The 20,963-nt window shown below is 42.4% G+C and overlaps 3 protein-coding genes across 7 annotated transcripts in view; 2 read left to right on the top strand and 1 right to left on the bottom strand.

The window, feature by feature from the left end:
* LOC105562964 (glycerol-3-phosphate dehydrogenase [NAD(+)], cytoplasmic-like) overlaps window positions 1-967 on the top strand; it is a 12,035-nt gene extending 11,068 nt beyond the window's left edge. For 2 of the 3 annotated variants that reach the window (XM_012014169.1, XM_012014170.1), the window contains exon 6: window positions 383-727. In XM_012014169.1, the coding sequence (XP_011869559.1) occupies window positions 383-510 (128 nt within the window). In that variant the 3' untranslated portion in view covers window positions 511-727. Of the gene's footprint in view, window positions 1-382; window positions 728-771 lie in introns of those variants that run through there. The other variant, XR_001009004.1, reaches the window with a different exon arrangement.
* Window positions 968-2,070: 1,103 nt separating this feature from the next.
* LOC105562965 (histone-lysine N-methyltransferase ash1) lies at window positions 2,071-13,673 on the top strand. The gene is made up of 14 exons (XM_012014171.1): window positions 2,071-2,654; window positions 2,810-3,166; window positions 3,236-3,444; window positions 3,538-3,657; window positions 3,817-7,382; window positions 7,533-7,865; window positions 7,942-8,222; window positions 8,300-8,802; window positions 8,887-9,308; window positions 9,804-10,130; window positions 10,225-10,397; window positions 10,465-10,631; window positions 10,723-10,917; window positions 10,997-13,673. Exons 2-14 carry the CDS (start codon window positions 2,995-2,997, stop codon window positions 11,138-11,140), a joined length of 6,612 nt encoding a protein of 2,203 aa, XP_011869561.1. The 5' UTR covers window positions 2,071-2,654; window positions 2,810-2,994; the 3' UTR covers window positions 11,141-13,673.
* A 182-nt stretch (window positions 13,674-13,855) lies between these two features.
* Window positions 13,856-20,789, bottom strand: LOC105562966 (heterogeneous nuclear ribonucleoprotein U-like). 3 transcript variants are annotated; one of them, XM_012014174.1, is made up of 11 exons: window positions 20,493-20,788; window positions 19,485-19,922; window positions 18,985-19,406; window positions 18,709-18,898; window positions 17,887-18,623; window positions 17,670-17,795; window positions 17,414-17,582; window positions 17,104-17,331; window positions 16,762-17,011; window positions 16,406-16,688; window positions 13,856-16,223 (listed from the first exon to the last, which is right to left on the bottom strand). In XM_012014174.1, exons 1-11 carry the CDS (start codon window positions 20,626-20,628, stop codon window positions 16,152-16,154), a joined length of 3,051 nt encoding a protein of 1,016 aa, XP_011869564.1. In that variant the 5' UTR covers window positions 20,629-20,788; the 3' UTR covers window positions 13,856-16,151. The 3 variants fall into 3 exon arrangements, with proteins under 3 accessions (XP_011869564.1, XP_011869562.1, XP_011869563.1); XM_012014172.1 differs by having other exon boundaries at window positions 18,985-19,922; XM_012014173.1 differs by having other exon boundaries at window positions 16,140-16,223; window positions 16,349-16,688; window positions 18,985-19,922; window positions 20,493-20,789.
* Window positions 20,790-20,963: the final 174 nt, after the last annotated feature.

Below are 20,963 nucleotides of genomic sequence, written 5' to 3' on the forward strand. Positions count from 1 at the left end.
TTAACTCGATTCGAACAAGAAATACACGAATGTAATTTAATTACATGAATGTAATTAAGTTACGTGATGTAATTTAATTACTTTGAGCATCAATTACTTGGGCATCAATTACAAATGCTCAAAGTAATTAGTAATTGAATGAAACTTAAATACAAATGCTGAAAGTAATGGGTAATTAAATGGATTTCAATTACAAGTAGTAAAAGTAATTTGTAATTAAATGTGTAATTTGAAGACAAAAGTAATTACTGCCGCCCATCTCTGATCTGGAGTAAGTCGCAGCGCTGAAATTAATTTAAGTTAATCACTTATAAAATCGAATAGCGTATAACTGATGTTTTGCCCATTATTTGGAATTCACGATTACTACCTACTCTCCCAGGTGCCGTTTCAACCGCTTGTATGACAGTCGTTCGCACTTCATGCTCGACTTCCTGCGCAAATTTATTCAACTGGAACACCAACAACAATTGTTTCTGCACAAGTTTTCTTTACGGTCTTGAATTATAAAGTTCACCAGCAACATTTCTGCCGCGCATTTTATCTATACACTTGAAACGGAGAGACGTACCTCTTCAATCGCCGCTTGGTTTGTGACATTATACTTTCTGTATTCCTCGTTTATCCTATTCCTCACAGCTAAGGAATAATAGAGTAAAATGTTGAAAATGCAAAATTTATTACAATGCAGCTTAAGAAAGTACAAAATACATTACCTTGCAACGCATATTCATCGCCTTATTGGAACGTCTTTAATCTTGTTCTGTGCAGTTGCTTGAAGATTCGCAGGACCTGAAAAGAATTATCACAAAAGTAAGTAAATAAAATGAGCAAAGTATAATCCTAATAGAGCTTACAATTGTTACTTAATAAAACATGCTTTTAAATGTAGGCGAAAATATTTTGTTGCCCATTTACTGTATTTACATTTGTGCAACAAATGTATAAACATTAAAAGATGTAAGGTATTACAGCTGCGTCAATGTTTATCGTAAACATTATATGAAAATTAATATTAGATTAATAACCCAACAATAACAGTGATAAATAACATCAAAAACGATTACTACTATCCATGTAATACAAATTGACTAATCAGTAATTAACCTCCCGTCGAAGAGGGTCGCCCATTTATGCAAAGTCTTGCAACTATATTGTCCGTTTTTACAGTCTCTTCTGTAACTGTAATATACTTGTTGCATAAAATAAATCCACTGAAAGCCGCCATTCTTATGACGGTTTCACACTGCGTCCGGTGCTGCCGAAGGGCTGTATCGGACCAGAGAGAAGCTTCTCTCTGTTATAACCTTTCGTCGTATTAAATTCATGGAATCAAAAATGCTTGCGTACAATGACAGTATATGCATTGATAATCCCAGGAAACTCCAATTTTATACCAAAAATGAGTAAAAATTACAAAATTCATATAATCGATCACATATAACCTTTTGTAGACGCCAACTTATAAAGCGATATTTTTAATTTCTCTTCGTTTTTTATATAAAGTCGTGAACCCCCCGCTTTGTCTTTACGCGTACTGTAATTGCGTGGAAGAATTTTGTAATTTTATAAAGCCAAATTCAAATTGCTCACGATTAAAAAATTGAAAATTTCAAATACCAATATCTCTCATTAGACTTCTGACCCGAGTGTTTCAAGTATAAAAACGTTCTGCTATGCGGTCCGCAACTTATCCTGGTATTATTTTAGGCGTAAAAACTTTTTTTTTTATTCTCCCTCTACGGGAAAGGCGTAAAAACTAATAAAAAGATTCAGCAGCGCAAAAACTATATTCGAATGTGTTGGTAAAACAGACGCGCAACCCTGTAGGATGGAAAATTTGTCTTCTAGGTGAGAAGACGCGCTGTAAACTCAGAGAGTTATTGAGTATCTCGAAGGGGTTGTGAAAGAACAGGGAAATGGAGGGCAAAGATAGGGAAGAGAGGCCCGAGTAAAGGGGAGGAGAGGTACTATTTATCAGACACAAAGAAAGACTGAGGAATAAAATAGAGATCGAGTCTACCGACGCAGCTGACAGGTCAGTGCCGCGTATAGGTTCCAGGCGTACCGCGAGGCGGCGACCGCTCGAGAGCAGCAGTATCGCGAAAGGCAATGCACGTATCTTGACGCGTGTCGCGCGCGCGCTAGCCTCACGCGAGTTTACCTAGTTGTCAAAGTATACCGGGGAAATCTGTGGTAAAGGCAGCAACGGCTCGATCGCTCACGTGTCGCGAGGTGACACGAAGCCGCGAGCAGCGCTCGCTCTCGGCCCTCTCGGCGGTCCCGAAACAACGAGATCGGCACAGCGCACGGAGCTGGGACGTCGCCGTAGCCGAAGAAACGCCATTTTGTGAGCTCGCGCTCTCGGGGACGTAAACATCGGACTTTCCAATAGTTTTCTACGCGACCAAGAGCTGTCCCGCCGACGACTCGCTGCCCGAGCGGCTCGTCGTGGCCCGCCGAGCGCGTTCTCGCCTCCTGGCCAGCCCAAGCCAAGCGACACCGTCTCTCGTCGCGGCTAACGCGCTGACGTTTCGCGCCAAATCCCGAGTCTGGTAGAGAGACGCACACCTGGCGCACATCGCGCGCGCTACCACAGAAGAACAGCTGTCGCCGTTAGCGACGCTTTCGCGCCGTGCCATTTCCGTGACCAGGTAACCGGCCAGCCGAGTTCACGCGAGCCTTGCGTATCTTCCTTGTTTACGTGTGACGCGTCATTAGAGATGCCCACGAAATCTCCAAACACTGCACGACTTTCAACTTTCCTCTCTTAAATTTACTTTACTCGAGTTGCGTGCTTTCTTTTCAGAGAGAGACACATACGCACACCAATAATGACGCTTATGCCATGACTGTTCGCTGTACAAAGTAAACATTTGATCGGCCAAGATTTTAAGATATGCTTCTTGTTGGTGCAAAGAGGCTTGATGAGTGCGCAAAAGTATAAGGAATGGTATTCTATTGGATTCAGCTGGATGTCAGATAAGCTGAAAAATGTCTGGTGATGCAGGATGGAACGCCGTTATTCACCATCCTTCCGACTTAGAATTGCAGAATTGGAATTGGGAAGAAAACGATGGGGAGCAGGAGAAAGAGCTCCCTTCGACCGTTGATATGGATGCCATAAAAGGTGGCGGTAGTTGGGATCCTGCTACTGAACCTAATGGTATCTGCAAAACTCCTGCCATTCCTCGTCCAATTAATTTCACGAGTTAAATGTTTTCTCTCGTTACAGGAACAGATTCGGTCGAATCCGAAGAAGACTCTGATTCCGACGACGAAAGTTCTGGGGGAAGCGAAGGCACTTGCTCTTATTCGGATTCTAATTCAGAGTCAGACGACGAAAGTAGCGGCGACGAGGAAGAGGATAGCGGATCCAATTCGGACTGCTCGTCTGAACATAGTGAACAAACCTTTTCCATTCAAGAAACCAATTTTGAACAAGTACGTTGAAGGGCAATGCTACTCGCTTCAAAACTCTTGTCCTAGCTTCGTTACTGCGACTTTTGTAAAAAGATATCTTGCCGTGGGTTGCAGGGAGCATTGAAATTGAAAATCACCATGAAGGGTCCGAAGAAGGAAGAATCTGAGAAAGTCAAGTGTGAAAAAAGTAAGAGGACCGTTACAAAAAAGACCAAGACCAATCATGGAAATAAGGTGATTGTAATAAACTTTCTTTCTCCTTTATTACAAGTTTATTATTAGAGTTTACCAGTGAGATCAATCGTCTTGATTCCAACTCAACTTTATTTCACATTAGAGTACTATTATTTATCTAAAAAAATCTAAATAAATAATCCACACGAATTGACGTAGTCCTCAGAATGTAGTAGCGAGGATTCAGACTCGCCTGTGGGCCACGCAGCGTCGCAACAAGCACAGCAGCAACAACAGTCGAAGCAGGAGCAGCAGCAGCAGCAGCAGCAATCGCAACATCACGCACCGCTACAAGAAATCAACCAGGAAGATCTGACGAACATCTTGCCTCCGCAAGAGCAAGAAGACGCGCCATTTGACGGATTTGAGGACTCGGAGAGCGGTCGGCTGGTGTCAAAGGCGATCGAGCGCATGTCGCTCGGCGCGGACTCGGACACGAGCGAAAACGGCGATCAGAATCCCGTGCCAGTGTACAGCTCCACTTTGTTGCAGCAGTTTGTCGAAAAGACCGCCATGCTGTCGGAGCCACGGAAGAGACGCAGCAAATGCGGCAAAAAGCTCAACAACGACAACGAGTATCCATGCGTGTCAAACGTATCGCCCGACTCTGGCATTCAGTCGGTGGACAACAGTCCGCTACACCTGGCCGTCAGTCCCGTCAGTCCTCCGGCGCCGACTCAATCCCCGATCCAACCGTCGATCGCCACTAAACCGGCGGTCAACGTCGATCGGGTTCTGTATCCTCCAAAGAGGAAACCCGGTAGACCAGCGAAGACAGTGTCTACGCAACCACGCGGGCCCGGCAGGCCGCGTTTGAAGCCGGAAATCGTCGAAAAGATCCAAAAGATCGAGAAGGCGGAGAAAGAGAGAAGCGAGTCTTTAAAAACTCTCAAGAATCCCGATTCTCGGTTAGCGGAGAAGAAGGAAGCCGCAAGGGAATCGAATACTAATAACTTAAAGAGCACCAAGGAAGACGCGTCTCCGGTTAGGAAACGGGGCAACGCAAAGTCCGTTGCATCGAGGGAAGCGAAAAAGGACGTGTCCCCCGCGAGTAAAAAGATTAAAGGCAAGACGGCAGCGTGTCTGAGGAAACGTTACGGTAACTCGGTGAAGAGTAACTCTTCGCAGGAGAAGACGATTGTGAAAAAGAGCCCGGGAACGAGTTCCCCGATGCGAGTAAAGTGCCTAAGCAGATCGAGCGCGAGCAAGCTCGTGGCGCAACAGTGCGATGGCAGGAGCTGCCGGAAAGCCAGGCACGACAGAACATGCGTGTCTAACAAGACCACGGTGCCATTGACGCGACGGAAGCAAACGTCCTGCGAGCAGCATCGCGCCGCCAACGATCAAAAGATGCTGAGCACTAGCAATAAGAGAACAGGTTCGAAGGAGAACAGGAGTAACACCGTCGTGTCGAGAAAGCTAGCCAAGAGAGTCGCACCTCCGATGACTAGGCGCGTTCTCAAGGAGAACAAGTGCAACAAGAAAACTACCGCGGCAGGCTTTGAGACTAACGGCGTGGGTGTGCAGACGTTAATATCCTTGCCAGTCGGCGACATATTAAAGGCAGAAAATGTGGAACGAGCTTCCAATAAAGGTGACAAGCAGCCGATCGAGCCGGTAGAACGCAACCATTGTCAGAAACATCATCACCATCATCATCACCATAAACATCGTCGGAGACTGCTCGCGCCACCCAAAAGTCCCATTCGCATCGATCCATATGTCATCCAGGAACTGGACAAGTTGATCGACGAATTTGCCAAGTTGTGCACCCTGGGCAAGAACAGCACGAGCGCCAATCATTCCGAGTTGCCGCAAATCTTTCGCGTAAAAAAGATGACGAAGAAAAGGAAGGGCGGCGACGCCGGTACGAGTGACGATCAGAAACTGAAGCGGCGCTTGAAAAAGGAGAAAACCTTAACGGGCACCGATTCCAAGAGCAGCGCCAACACCAGCACGAGTTCCAACCCGAACGAGCAGCGGTTACCGCTCAAGAAGCGCCACTATCACGTGTCGAGTCCGCACAGTTCGCAGAGCTCGAACGCGAGCTGCACGGATGCGAATGCGAACGAATCCAATTCGACGGAGAACCACATTGAGGAAGCGATCGAGGCTACCATCACGAGATACGGTGGTGGTAGCTCGACGTCCTCCATTCACGATGAGGAGTCCATGCCGGTGACGCCGAAGAAAAGGCCGAGAGATGCCGAGAGCAGTGTGGCATCTGAGAAACAGGGCAACGACGAGGACAAGTCCGCCGCCAGCCAGCCAGCAGAGGTTCAGCCGCGTCGGAAGAAAAAGATTGTCAAGGACCTTCGTGTCACCGTCACCAAATTATCGTCCGAGAGTCACGGCTTTCTCGAGAAAAACGACAAGGACAAGTCCGCGGAGAAGAGTTCCAAGATCGTCACGGAGAAATCTGGCAAGTCGGAAAAGATACTCGTGTCGGAGAGGTCGTCCAAGAGCGATAAAACTCAGTCGAACGACAAAGTAGATGTTGAACACGTTCGTACGGAAAAGAGTATAAAGGTCGACTCGGAGAGTCCGCACGTATCCGAGACGACGATGGACGACGGTGAGGCTGCGGCTGAGAGCAAGCTGGCTCAAAGTGCTAATTCGAACGTGCCAAATCTCATGAGTAACGCCGCGACGATAACAATCGCGAAGAAGAAGATACGGAGACGGAAGGCTATTAATCGCACGGGCTTTCCTACGCTCAAGAAAAAGAAGAAAAAGAAGCTTATAGTCTCGCCCAGAGTAGCCAAGTCGAACGTGGCGGTGAGCTTTGAATGGTTATGTAACGATCGGGATACGGTGAAAGATACAGAGGTAGACAGTAAGGCATCTTTGATGACGAGTAAAGCACAGAACTCAGTTGTCGAGAACAACGATAGCGCGGTAAAAGAACACGGCGGTAAAAGCGACGCCAAGAATTTCGGTAACTCTGCTACGGTGCAAGAAACGTCCAGTCCAAGTGGTTCGGACGAGGTGGCCGAGACATGTCCCGGTCAACTGCGAGTTCGTAAGGATCTCGTCGAATCTGACAGCAGCGTGCTGTCCGAGAAGCCGTATCCGAGCCCGGTTAAGTACGAGAAAATACCGGACTGCCGAATCTACGATGAGAACGCATCGCTGGAGGAATCCCTCGAACTTTACAATCAGAATCAACGTATCGCCGAGCTAAACGAAGAGAATTTGAGGAAATTGGAACGTGCCAACGCTGACGCGGCGAACGTCAAGATGGAACACTCTATCAATAATCTCAAGAGAAGAAAAGGCTCGACCAGTCCTTCCAATCTCTACGGGAGAAACGCAAAGAGATTGAGGAGCACGGGCTACGATACGGAGAGCGAGGCACCGCCCAGCAGCGACGTGGCCAGTGAGGATCAAGAGGTCGGCAGGAAACCCACAGGTCTCGTTCATAACCGGAAAAAGCAGTCCAGGTGGAAGAAGCGATATTTACAAACCAGCAGCATATTCTCCGAGTACAAGAAGGATCCCGAATCTAAGAAGCTCGCGACCGCCAGTGTTGACTCCAAACGGAAAATTATCATTTGCCCGCCCAACTCGGACGATCATTATACCGCGGAGCATTTACGAAATATACCGACTGGAAAGTTATTGCGACAGAGGAAAACGCCATTTCAACTGCGGTACGAGTTAGCGTGGTTGGAGGATCAATCCAAATTATCCGGTCGAGATTTGGTGCCGTCGTGGAATTACAGGTAAGCCAAATAATATTCTCTTTATTTCCTTCCACATTTTCTATAATGTCTTACAGATTTCAACAAGTCTCAAGTGTACGGTATTGTGTGTGTATAATAATGATTGAAATTGTAGAAATGTTGCATTTCTTTCTTTCTTTCTTTTTGCAGAAAAATTCGAACAAACATTTACATTGACGTTAAACCTACTACTCTGTACGAGGCGCAAGCCTGCGAATGCAAACCGGAAAGCGGCTGCGGGGACGATTGCATCAATCGCATGGTATTCAGCGAATGCTCGCCACAACTGTGTCCTTGCCCCGACAAGTGCGAGAATCAAAAGATTCAAAAGCACGAATGGTCGCCAGGACTACAAAGGTTCATGACGGAGGACAAAGGGTGGGGAGTGAGGACGCAGCAAGCTATCAAATCCGGGGACTTTATCCTCGAGTACGTGGGTGAAGTCGTGTCAGAGAGGGAATTCAAGTCGAGGATGGCGACCAAGTATGATTAATTTTGCCAGTAGCTATCGATTGTTATGCAATTGACAAAAGTGTGAAAACCGTGTAAAATGTCGTAGATATGCCAACGATACGCATCACTATTGTTTGCATCTGGACGGTGGCCTGGTAATCGATGGCCATCGCATGGGAGGTGACGGAAGGTTCGTGAATCATTCGTGCGAGCCGAATTGCGAGATGCAGAAATGGAGTGTTCTCGGGCTACCACGTATGGCGCTGTTCGCGTCGAGGGATATCAAGCCGGGAGAAGAATTAACGTACGATTACAATTTCGCGCTTTTCAATCCGTCGGAGGGGCAGCAGTGCCGATGCGGCAGTGATGCCTGCAGAGGCGTTATAGGTAAGAGTTTTACCTTGGCGCGGTACGGCCGTCAACATTTTCATCTATTTCACTTGTCATTTCTGTTCCGCACGCAGGCGGGAAGAGTCAAAGGGTAGCTCGAAGCGTTCCCTCTCTACCGTCGCAAATGGAGCCGGTCGAAAGGAGGGCGGTCGGCAGACCACGGAAAAACATTCGTAAATCGAATGCGGTGCAGTCGGCCAACTCCAAGAACATCTGCAAGTCTCGCAAAGTGGGAGATCCGACCTTGACGCACAACACGCCGCAACTGAAACCGATGTCTTATCAGCAACGATGCTTCGCGCGTGAACATCACTGTTTCTTGTTGAGGAATCTGGAAAAGGTGCGACGGCTCAAGTCGGCATCGGTGCAGCAAGTTCAAGTGCAGAACGGCAAAGCGAAATCGAGTAATACGAGTGTAACGAAGGAGAAGAGCTCGGGAGACTCTAAAGCGCAAACCGATGCGTTTTTCTCTCAATTAACTGCGCTAACCAACACCAACGCGCGTACCGTACGCACGCGTAGACTCGCGCAAGCACAGGATGATCCGCAAGTACACAAGACTGCGAAACTAGCCAAGGTCAGTGGTTCGTCGAAAGTAGCATTGACAAAGAAATTATTATTACATTATTATATTGTGCAAAGCATTACATTTTTTTTACAGGTATTGAAAGATTTGTACACAATTGTTACGACAGCGAATGATGAAAACGGTCAGCTGTTGTGCATTCCTTTCATGACTTTACCTCCTAAAAGAAAATTATCCGATTACTATGAAAAGATCTTTGAACCCATCGATCTGATTACGATAGAGCATGGTATCAGTACTGGTCATTACAAGACTGCGGAACATTTCGACCAAGATATGATAAGACTTTTCGACAACAATGTGAGATTCTTTGGTAGAACATCCGAGATAGGAATCGCTGCGGCGAGACTACGGAAATTATACTTGGGAAGTAAACCTGATTTTGTCGACGCTATAACAGAGGCGACAGGTACCCCGCCGTCCCAAGGCTTTTTACCACCTCGTGGATCGACGGCTGGAGAGGAGGACGTAATCAGATGCATTTGCGGACTACACAGGTAATTACTGACATCGATTATCGATCTAATATTACATCATATGTTACACGCGGTCGAAAGCAGAATGAAATTCTTATGTACTTTTCAAATTGGATAGAGGGTGTGTAGAGCCCGAGTACTTGAAGGGGAATATAGATAAACATAGGAGCGGGAGGGGGGAGGAGGATGAAATAAGAGCACTGATAAGAATTGTAGTAATATGGAAGATATGAATAAATACTCGCTAAATGAGGAAGAGAGAAGGTGCAAATTCTGTAGGATAGGAGTAGATCTAGTTTGGAACACTATGTGAAAGGCTGCAGTCAAGTATACAAATTTCAAACTGAATAAGGAGGAGGAGTGGGGCTCCGAGTACTTGAGGAAGGGCCGTGTGAATAAACTTAGGAGAATTGCAGATAATTGTAAACCAAGCCCTTTCTTGGCTTGTAAATGCTGAAATAAAGCTTTATGTACTCTATATACTTTTCACTAAATCTTTATTGACGATTTCAACAGAGACGAAGGTTTAATGATCCAGTGCGAACGGTGTCTCGTTTGGCAACATTGCGACTGTGTTAAGGCAGACACGAGCGTCGACTCTTACCTGTGCGAAAGATGTCAGCCTCGTGAGGTTGACTTGGAAATTCCGCTGGAAGGCGAAGAGGAGGAGGAAGGCAAGAGACATTACGTGACGCTGATGCGGGGCAATCTACAGCTCCGACAAGGCGACACAGTATACGTTTTAAGAGACACGCCTGACAAACACACGTACAAAACTATACAGAAACCTGACTATGAACAAATGGACATTTTCAGAATCGAACGTCTTTGGAAGAATCTCGAGTAAGCGATCGTTTTATATGTGATGATCGCAAAATGAGGTCATAGCATATCCACTTGAATTATAGAATTTAAAATTGAATCATTTATTTAACAGAGGCGAGAGGTTTGTATTTGGGCATCATTATCTCAGACCCCACGAAACATATCACGAGCCGACGCGAAAGTTCTATGTAAACGAAGTTGTATGCGCTCCGTTGTACGAAGCTGTCCCTTGCGACCTTGTGGCAGAGCGATGTTGGGTATTGGATCCTCACACTTTCTGCAAAGGTATGTATACATTCGATCATGTCATACGTGTCGAACTAACTTATATGTATATTTCTTTTTAATTAAGGACGCCCCGTCGGCTCTACTCCTCAACATACTTATGTGTGCGAATATCGTGTTGACCGCGCGGCACGACTTTTTACAAAGGTGGCGAGAGCCAGGCATACAGTATGCACGAAACCTTATGCATTTGAAACCTTCCCACAACGTATAAAACATTATCGCACTTACTTGGTAAGAGCGAACGTCGTTCTATCAAAGTCATTTTTATACGAGTACTTATCGCATTAGGTACGTTAAGTAATATTTATTTTGATATTTCCAGCCTCACAGTCTCGATGGAATCAAATTGTCTAAAGATAAAAAGAAGAGTAACACTCAGGAGATAGATGGCAATCAAAAGTTGGAATCCAATGATAACGTAAAAGCACACGGCAAAGAACACAAATACGGTAACAGGACTAGACGAAAGTCGGGCGAGAGCTTGACGGTCGCGCCGCCTGCGACATCGTATGCTCAAGTAATTATTGCAATGCAAAGCATCACTATTGTACGATTATGTACAATGTTGGTAATTTGACATGCTTCATAATTTGTAGCGGGAGGAACAGAGGAAAAGATTGAACAGCATTCTACTGAACCTACTACAGAGAATGCCGAATAAGAAAGATCCGTTAGATCTGTCGTTTCTTCTAGAAAGGAACAGGCGACATCGGAAAAGACCCGGCGGACTTAATCCGTGACAATGGGTAATATCACAACGATAATATCGTGTTGTATATATAGGCTAATCTAGAGTTACTACTAATTTCAGTCTTAGTCAGATTAATAGGCTAATTGATTCCAATCGTTCTAAGCTTGGTTCTGCTATGCGGATCAAGATAATTGTACATCTATCTTCTCCCCTTCCCTCTCCTCGCCCTCTTAACGAGGAAGGCGTGAGAGAAATTTTCCTCTTCGTACAACCCGTCCATTGGTGTAATTTATAATATCTATATATAATAGCTGAAATAATATTTAACATAGACAAAATTATCGATCGATACTTTTTTTTGGCATTTTTCCCCTTACTTTTTTTTATAGCTATCTTGTCATAGGCGGCTAGATCTCGACTTTTTGTTTCGTTTACTCTCAACCTTTCAATTATCGGCGATAAAATAGATGTATGGTAATAACAAGAATCATGTCGCAAACAATAGGTTCAAACTGAGTAGATTATACTAATTTTATTGTAATTAGGGTATTTAACGTAAGGGTAGTAATCGAAATTGAAAGTTAAGTCTAATCGGATGTCCCGTGAATTGGCTTCTTCCGTTAATATAATTGCGAAACGTGGACTTGTGTAGAAAATGTTTTGTACATTTTTTTTCATTGTTACTCTATAGCTAAATGTACAAATTATATACGTTTCGTGGGGTTAAAAGAGTAAACGAGTTATGTCAGTGCGAGTGGGAAGAATCAATCGTATGGGAATATGGATACTAGAGTGTGTGCATTCACGTATATAATGCTTTACTGCACAGAAGTAATATTATATTTTTCATAATCCCTCGATATTATATTTGAATCACGTGTAACATACTTTCTTCACTTTACGAAAGAATCTTTACTAATGTATTTAATTTATTGATATATCGAATAGAGTTGAACGCGATCGGATTGGGTCGCAGTGATTCCAAAATTGTACATATAGTGTACTCAGGACTTGATATTTATTATTGCATTACACAGTATGGTAGATACAGTATGACGATAAATATGTTTGATACATATGAATCTTACTCCCTTTTCTTTTTCTCGTACTAAACTATATTATCCATATATTATGTTTACTTTTATAGAAACTTCTAGTATTACATTTGTTTCAACGTAAGACGAAAGTATGAAAAATAATATTATTAGGACATTATTCTGTATAGTGACCATGGCGTTAATACAAGATATATTTATTTCGTCGGCGAAGAAATTGTTCTTTACAACTGCATCTGTATTCCAAGTATTGAGATATTTATTATATTGTGTAATTCAAAAATAAAAAAAAAGATTCGAAGCTGGCCTTCTATGTAAGCTAGGTTATCATAAAAGGAAACACACGGTGTGTGAGCAAGTTTTGAAAAGGATTTAAAACAATGCTGATCCAGCGTTGATTTCAGTGAATTATAAGAATATTGGACAGAATGTCATCGCCATGCATTTTCCATGACATACAGTTGCATCATTTCATTCAATTATTTTTATTCGTTAGGAACGTATAAAATGCAACTTAAATATAATATGTATCATATTGATATCGAAAACGATGTTGGCGTAAGAGAGAATCGTCAAGTACCACAATTTATTTTAATATATGTAATTGCAATCTTATACGTGGCTTTTATTATTATATGTACGAACATATACTTTGTGAGATATTTTTAGTGATGTGGAATTGTTTTACTAATTAGATATTTCTGTTTGTTTTTTTTATCTCCGTGCATTCAGATATATGTATATTGTTTGTAAGAATAACCCTTCTTCTACGTTTGTAGATGAACAAATCTCTTTCCAGCTATAATGACATTACAACTAATAATGACATTAACAATTATAGCGGCATGTATGTAACAACCATCTTCTTAATCAAGCATCTTAATTGAAATCGTGTTATTTATATATTAGGACGCATAAATTATGTTATTAAATGTTTCGTATAATAATATATTCGTACGTAATATATGAGAAGATAGTTTATAATTGTATGTACGAACAAAAAGTTTTTTTCGGTATATAATACAATTTAATTCATTTATATTATTAGCAAAGTCTAGCGAGGCCGACAGAAATACATGATGTATCGCAATAAAAGAACCATTATATTTTCATACACATTGAAGATCGGCAAAATTATTTTTCTTTTCAGTTCCAAAACAACTTTCGTCTTACGTTTATTGAATCTCTTTAATCGTGAAGAAGCGCGATTCTTTTATATTTTATATTAAGCGATTTTGTTTCTGCACACCATAATTAATCGTCGTTTAAATTGTCATATATGCATATATTAATGCGACACATTTTTCATCAGCTCATCATTCGTAACAGTAGCTGTGTAATAACTTGTCTCCTGAGTTTGCTTATATATATAATTAACACTATTATAATACATTTAGATATAATCAAAAGAAATCCTGGGAAAAAAAACGTTTGTTGCGACGACAGCTTTCAAACATGTAGTGCATGTACAGACTATATTGTATTCTGACGAACAAAAATATACAATGAAAAGTTTCCTTACACGAATCTGCCATACGTATTTTTGCTTCTCTCAATCTGTTTTGTTTTTAAGATACCACTCATGCGCGAATTTGGTAATTTTAATATAAATTTATGCTACACAAGAGATTACCGCTATGTAAGAATCTAGCATAAAGTTGCACAACACACATTATCTGTAGATGTAAAGATACAGATAAAACCCAAAATAAATAGAAGAACCCTTTTATTTTTATGAATATGTTTGTACATTTTTGTGTCAACAATTAAGTTTACAGGTTATGCATTAATTTTATTTTGCATCATATAGAAAAGAAATTACTATGTGTGATTATCGTCATTACATAATGCAGCCTACAACTTTGTGGCTCTTTCTTTTATTCTTCGCTTATGGTAACACAGAGGTACTAGCTTATGCTACGCGTGTAGGTGTAGGTTAAATAGAGTTCCTGATTATTTCTTAAAAAATAGCTCACCACCTCCTTTTACTCTCGTCTCTTCTAATATCTCTTAATTATATTTAACTTTGCGTATCGTTACATTTAATCATTACTTAAATTATTCTCGATTTCACACAAAAGTACTTTAGCTCGAAACATCACACACTGTACAATATGTACGGAGAAAAAAACGAGCTAATGAGACAATCATCCTTTGAACATAAAAAAGATCCTTTCTGCGAATGAAAATCGTAAGAAATGGATCATCCTTGTCGTGTCTTGTTCGTGTGAGACCTATATATTCGCTCTTCCAAACGATACAATTAAAAGATGATTTGTAGATGTCCGATGTAAGTTACATTTATCGTCGTTACATGACATAATTTTTGATTCATTAATCGTGAATAATCTGTATGTAAACACTGCTTCGAAAGATTATATTCTCAGAATCAAAATTATACACGCACACACGCACGCACACACACACGCGCGCGCGCGCGCGCGCACGCACGCACACACACAGAGGACACATACATACTAGCTTGTGTGTGCGCGTATAAATATATATTATGTATACATATAAAAATATATTATTAATAAGGTGCAGCTGAGATATTGTGAGGCGTTTGTTCTTTATTTCCTCGAGCGAGGATGTAATAAAGAAGTCGATTTTAATTATTCTCTAGCAGAGGAAGTACGTAGGGTAACAAATGCATTACAAATCGAATACCGTATAGAACAGATGAGACCAATGTGCTAAATTAAATGTTAAATAGATAATGCCGTTCTCTCTCATGCAATACATTCAAAAAGTATACAATCAGCAAAATGATGTTTATGCATTACGAGTAACAACTATATCAGAGGAAAGTATTCCGTGTAACTAGAAGATACAGTAGAGATACAAATAATATATTTCAAACTGTTTAATAAACCAAGTTAATTATAGCAAGACTGTCCGTGTCGTGTTGTGCAATGAAAAATCTGCATGTATAAAACGTGTGTCCAAGAATAATTTATTTGCGCCACAATATTTTTCTTTTTATACATTGTCGGTGATGTAGAAAGATAAGAATAGGGATAAACGATATACAATATATCTTTTTTTTGCAATTTTTCTCTCTAAGAGGGCACTGCTAAGTTTTACTATTAGCGAATTCTCTCTGGTGCAGATTAAAGCCTGTCGCTCACTGTTACGGTAAAAACATATGCGCGATTGATGAAATGGTCAACAAATGACACACACCGTATATATTAGATAACTTACGTTGGACTTTGGAAATCTTATCTCAAGTTCAACTGCTTACGTACACATTATTCAATGTCAATTATAATATATATGTCAAATCATACGTCAATTTGCATAAAACAGTTTTTAACGTGCACCGATGCATCCAAGCAAATTCGCTAAATCTATTCAATGTATAAATAGATATTTTTCTGTGTAATTTCTTTACTTTAGATCTGTACATATTTACACGAGCTTTTCAGGGTGATTGCTATCTTTTCTTTTCATCTTTTAATACTACTTGCGTGGTTTGTACCCATACGTAGTACTCTTCCTCTCTCTCTCTCTCTCTCTCTCTCTTACCTTCTCTCCTTACAGTTTTTAAAGATGCGATAAAAAGTTATATTCTTTCTCGCGAATGTTACATTGTCGTTAATGCACTTATAATATTAGACCTGTGTTTCCGGTAAGAATCGAAATTCATCCTTTAGTATTACATTTCAAAATTGATTTTCTCACAATGTATTTGTTGAAATGCAAGGGAACTTTTTGTTTTGTCTTGTCATATCTTTGCGCACGGAGATGAAAAAAATCGTGCGAAACTTTGTCGAAGCTAAGAAAGCGTAATGCCGTGTCCGCTGTTATGTCGATGCAATATTTCATGTATGACATCGCGAAAAACTCAAACACTTGTCAAATATATATTGTATATATACCGTGATATATGTAACGTGTGTGGTACAAGTTCTTTTCTCTACTTATGTGAATGAGATTGTTGCGTGGTGGTTGCTGTCGCTGCACTTAGAACGGGTATGCTCGTCCTCGCGCAAAAGTCTGTTATCCTTGCGAGTAATTGTATCCTGCTCCCGTATTGGCAGAGGTCGTTGCAACCATTTCGCTCGTAATCTCCTGTGAACGTATGCGTATGCAAAATTGATAAGCAGTTACACGAATAAACGATTCTGGCGACACGTGGATTGAAATGGAAATTGAAAGTTTTGGTTTGACAAAAACAGCGTTCTGTATGTTTATACCTTACATTCATTTTCCGTTCTCGCAACATTTACGGTGGTGGATTATTGTTTGCTTACAGCTTGGCCGCCAGCTGCAGTAGTCTGCCCACTCGGTTGTTGCTGACCCCAATACTGGTTGTTGTAATACTGTTGATTCCAGCTACTCCAATTACCGTTGCCGTATCCATGTTGATTGTATCCCGTCTGACTGTACGCGCCTTGGCCGTATCCCTTCCAACCACCTCCCCACTGTTGTTGTCCCCAGCCACTTTGTTGGTTCCAATTTCCCTGGGCCTGGTTACTTGACCAATTGTCCTGTTGACCCCAACTGGATTGTTGCGACGATCCTTGGTAATTTCCGCTAAAATAACCACAGACAAGCAATTATCAAGAATGATCAAGAATCTCAATAACTTGAAGGGAACAATAATTACCTCATAGAGCCCCAACCACCTTGCCTGGGTGCAACAGATCGGTTTCTGTCGTTTCCCGCTCTCCTGTCAATTCCAGGCATCCTTCTGTCAGCTCCTCGTACCATCGCTGGTCCACCTCGTCCTCGTAGTCTCCACGGCACAGGGGGTCCATAGCCACCAGTGTGTCTCATGTAACCACCCCTTTGCGGTCTCTCTCCTCTCCAGCCTCCCATATTGGCGCCGCGCCAAGTATTGCGACCTCTATCTTGATCTTACCCGGGAAGCATTCGATATTATGTAATTATACATACACACATACACAATTTATGATAAATAACGGCAAATAATAAGAAAATCACTCACAATTGTTTCTTCGATCTCGAATGTCTCGGCTGTTTCGCGAATCACGTGCTTCCTTGTTACTCTCAGTCTTGTCAAAACGCGATCGTTTTGCTGTGGATTGTTGACCGCATCCAGCATCTTTACCTTCCTTGTTATATTTCTCAATGAGCTTTTTAGCTTCCTCCTCGTCAAGACCGACCCACTCCACCGCATCGAAAGATTCTCCCACCGAAGGCGCAGTGAAGTTTGCTATTCAAATTGACCTTGTTACTTGAAATAGTCCGTTCTAAACTACGCGAGTATATATATATATCACAAGTGCGAAAAGTACCCTTCATTTCCGCAAGATTGGACTCTGAAGCATTTCCTTCGATCGCATTGTGCGTGGACAAACGTTGATTGTACTCTTCGTCCGTTGGTAAGACAACTATCGCTTTCCGCTGATATCCGCAGAAGTTGCGCATTTTACGCCTTTGCACGGAAGGATACACGTTGTTCTTCTACATATCACACGAAATTGTTTCAAAACTAATGCTTAAATTTCACAAATCAATTACTTGATGAAAATATCCGTGTTGAACATATACCTGATCTATTATATAGTTACGTCTCCTACTACTTGCCACGTCAATCAGTTGGTCGAGTGCGCGGCTGCATCTATCGATGATTTTTCGCTGACAAGTGTTTTGCTCTTGATCCGACAGAGCGATATCCTAAAAAAGGAAAGGAAAGAAAAGAAAAAACGTTGCATTAACACTAGACAAATGTGAAAGTTGATAATTTTCTGGAGCATACTTTACATACCCCAGTTTTCTCAAGCAAATTCTGGAGCGCCAAGATATTGTACAGCTTATCCGGATGATCGGCCGCGTACTTAGTTGCCCAGGCAGTTTTTCCCGAGGCGGGTAAACCACACATCATTATCACCTCGCAATCTGCCTTTCCATCTGGCCTACGCGGACCTGTGACTTTGTCTATCGATTCGACATTACCCACTAGAATATGACCTGCGATTTGCTCGCACCATGCCTCCTCTTGGCCAAAATTGCAGACGAACGTACAGTTTTTACTTAGAATGTGCGGAAACAACGGTCTATCGCCAAGTTCCTCTTTGGAGATGCTAAACGCAGATCCAACGCTCTTGCCGTTGACCGTGTAAAACAATTCTACGGTATTCTCAGGCGTCATGTCGAGATAACATCCTACGACATCGTCCTGGCCAAATGGGGAACCGTAGTCTGTGAACTTTCTGTCAGTACCCTGTTGCCCAGCGCTCGTATACGCGTAACTTAACTTCTCCTCACCCAGTTGCATGGACGTAGAGGGTACTGACCAGCCAATTCTAAGCATATACGAGTGTTTCTCGTCTTTCGCGATAGCAGGGTAGTGCTGTGTAATTCTGACTTCGTAATAAACTTTTCCATTCAAAACACCATGAGATGCTCTTGCACCAGCCCACATATCACAGAGGTCCCCGTCACACATGGGTGTGGCGGAGAAAAAGCCATCTTTATTAATAACTAAATTCAAATCTGAATCGTCTAAAAAGGAAAGAAGAGAAATATTTACATTTGTCATATCTCCAAAAATAACACGAGATTTAATTGAGAGAGTGAGAAAACTTACACCACGATAAAATTACAGCTGATTCGTCAAGATCTGGTTCATCCTCTGCTTTCTGTGGCACAGGAGACACCTGACGGACTCGCGTCGGGCTAGAAGATCTTATTCTTTTCCTGTCGTTGCGTTCTGTCTGACTCGATTCTTCCGCATCTAATGCAACCTTTTGCTTTAAGAAATAATCCTCGGCCATGTCCTTTTCCATGGGAATAAAATTCAGTGATTAAATGTACGATTAAGAACACTTAACGAAATGTATTATAGTAGATGTATACTATATACCTGCTTATCTTGTGAAATGTCATCGTTATCAATTTTTTCATCTAAATGTTGTACAGGCATTGACATGTGCAGTTTGTTATCTTGCACTGTATAATCATCACGAATAGATTTTTCTTCGTGTTTCAACTCAGTATCACACGTCTCGGCTACCTCATCAGGCATCACGTGCATTGGTTCTTCAGCTTCCGGAATGTTTATATTACCCTTAATGTTACATCTATCCTCTACACGTTCGTGCTCTTTCGCAATTGAAAATTTATCTTGATGGCTTTTCTCGAAAACATCATTGTCTTCATCTTTAATCTCTGGCTTTTCTTCCACTTTTCTAGTATCTTCCACTTGCATAGATAGCTGCTGAACCTTGCCATCTTCGTCTATATTAGATACCTTTGCCTCATCGCCTTGAGTTATAGAAAATTCATCTACGCATGCAATTGTACTAGGTTTTTCAGACGGTTCTGTCACAGGTACTTGGAGAATATTTGCTCGATATTTGTTACCTTCTAAAATATTAACATGTTTTGTTTCTTCCTCATATTTTTCGGATGAATATATTTTGTTCTGAAGAATGTTTGGTGTATCGTCTTCTTGCTCTTCTCTATACTTTTCAGGAGAGATTTTCGACATTTCGACATTTTCCTCTTGTTGTATTACAGGCTCTTCAGAGATCGATTCCGATATTGTCATTAATGTCTCGTACGTTTTCTCACCGTACTGAAACTTGCTCGGAGTAGATTGCTTTGAAAAGTGAGTTGGAGTTGTAGACGTTCTCGATGCGTTTCTCGTCGAAACTTTCGTCGGAGTCGTCATTGAGGAGCTCCTGGACGCTCTACTAGGCGTCCTCGGTGGTTGCGACGATCGCGCACCTTCCACGACTCTCTCTTGTGTTTCTTTCAAAGCCGTATCACTGATACTTTCCGTATGCAAAGCTGAACCATCTGCAAATCAATGTAATCAAACAAGAACAACATTGGAAACTAGAAATTACATTTTTTTAATTAAACATATTTCAGTCGTGTCTGAATGTATAAAGGAGCACGTTGGTCAGGCAACATCTTGTAAGGCAGTTTTTGGCGACTCTTTGATATCAACATTGCTGCTATTGGTAGATTATTATGCTAGCATGTACCACAATTGTTACGTTGAAATGTACAGGTTCTTTTCTATACTCTGCTTCGTTGCTACAACATGATATCAAGCAAAAGGGCTCTAAAGTCACATCTCTGCCGCAAGTTACCAAGCACGCGAAAATGTTCTGGTACACTTTGGTTGCTATACCGAAGTCACGCCAAAAATCGCCTATAAAATGTTACGTGCCCATGCAATGGTGTGGTGGTGGTGGTGGTGGTGGTAGCGGCGGCGGCGGCGGCGGCGGTGGTGAAGGCATCTCACTTGACTACGATGCGTGGCAACGGTAGATCGCGAGGGGTTAACAGAGTAAGGCGTAATCGAAATAGAAGCAAGTACAAGAGAGGTATTGGTCGGTGGATGACAGGTGCAGGACTTACATTCCTCTGTTTCCTCCTCCTCCAAAGCCTTGCGTAGCCGCTCGACGAGCACTGGCTTGTTGCCCTTGGTGTCGAGGCCGCGGTCGCTCAGTGCCGCTCGGAGCTCAACCACTTTCAACTTAGACGGATCCATCATGCGCGCGCGATACGTCCCGTTAATCGAACAGGCAAATTCATGCACACCTTACGTTTGACACAAAGGAGAAAATGCTCACGAAATACCCATATACACACGCCGCTGACCCGCGCTGCATACACAATATGGCGGGACGGTCGCAAAACAGTTGATTACGTAGCGCGTGCCGTGGCTATTGGCCGGCCGCGCGGCTGTCGCGAACCGACGCCGGCGGCACGGCCAATCGCGGCCGCTGTTTCATCCGCGACCGAGCGCCGCGCGCACCTCGATTGGTTCACTCTAAGGCGGGACGCGCGACCATTGGCCCGCGAATTCTCCGGATCCGGCGAATTATT

Source organism: Vollenhovia emeryi, unplaced genomic scaffold (assembly GCF_000949405.1).
Source record: "Vollenhovia emeryi isolate VEMERY1.0 unplaced genomic scaffold, V.emery_V1.0 DF939181.1, whole genome shotgun sequence".
In the NCBI taxonomy this organism is placed as follows: domain Eukaryota; kingdom Metazoa; phylum Arthropoda; class Insecta; order Hymenoptera; family Formicidae; genus Vollenhovia; species Vollenhovia emeryi.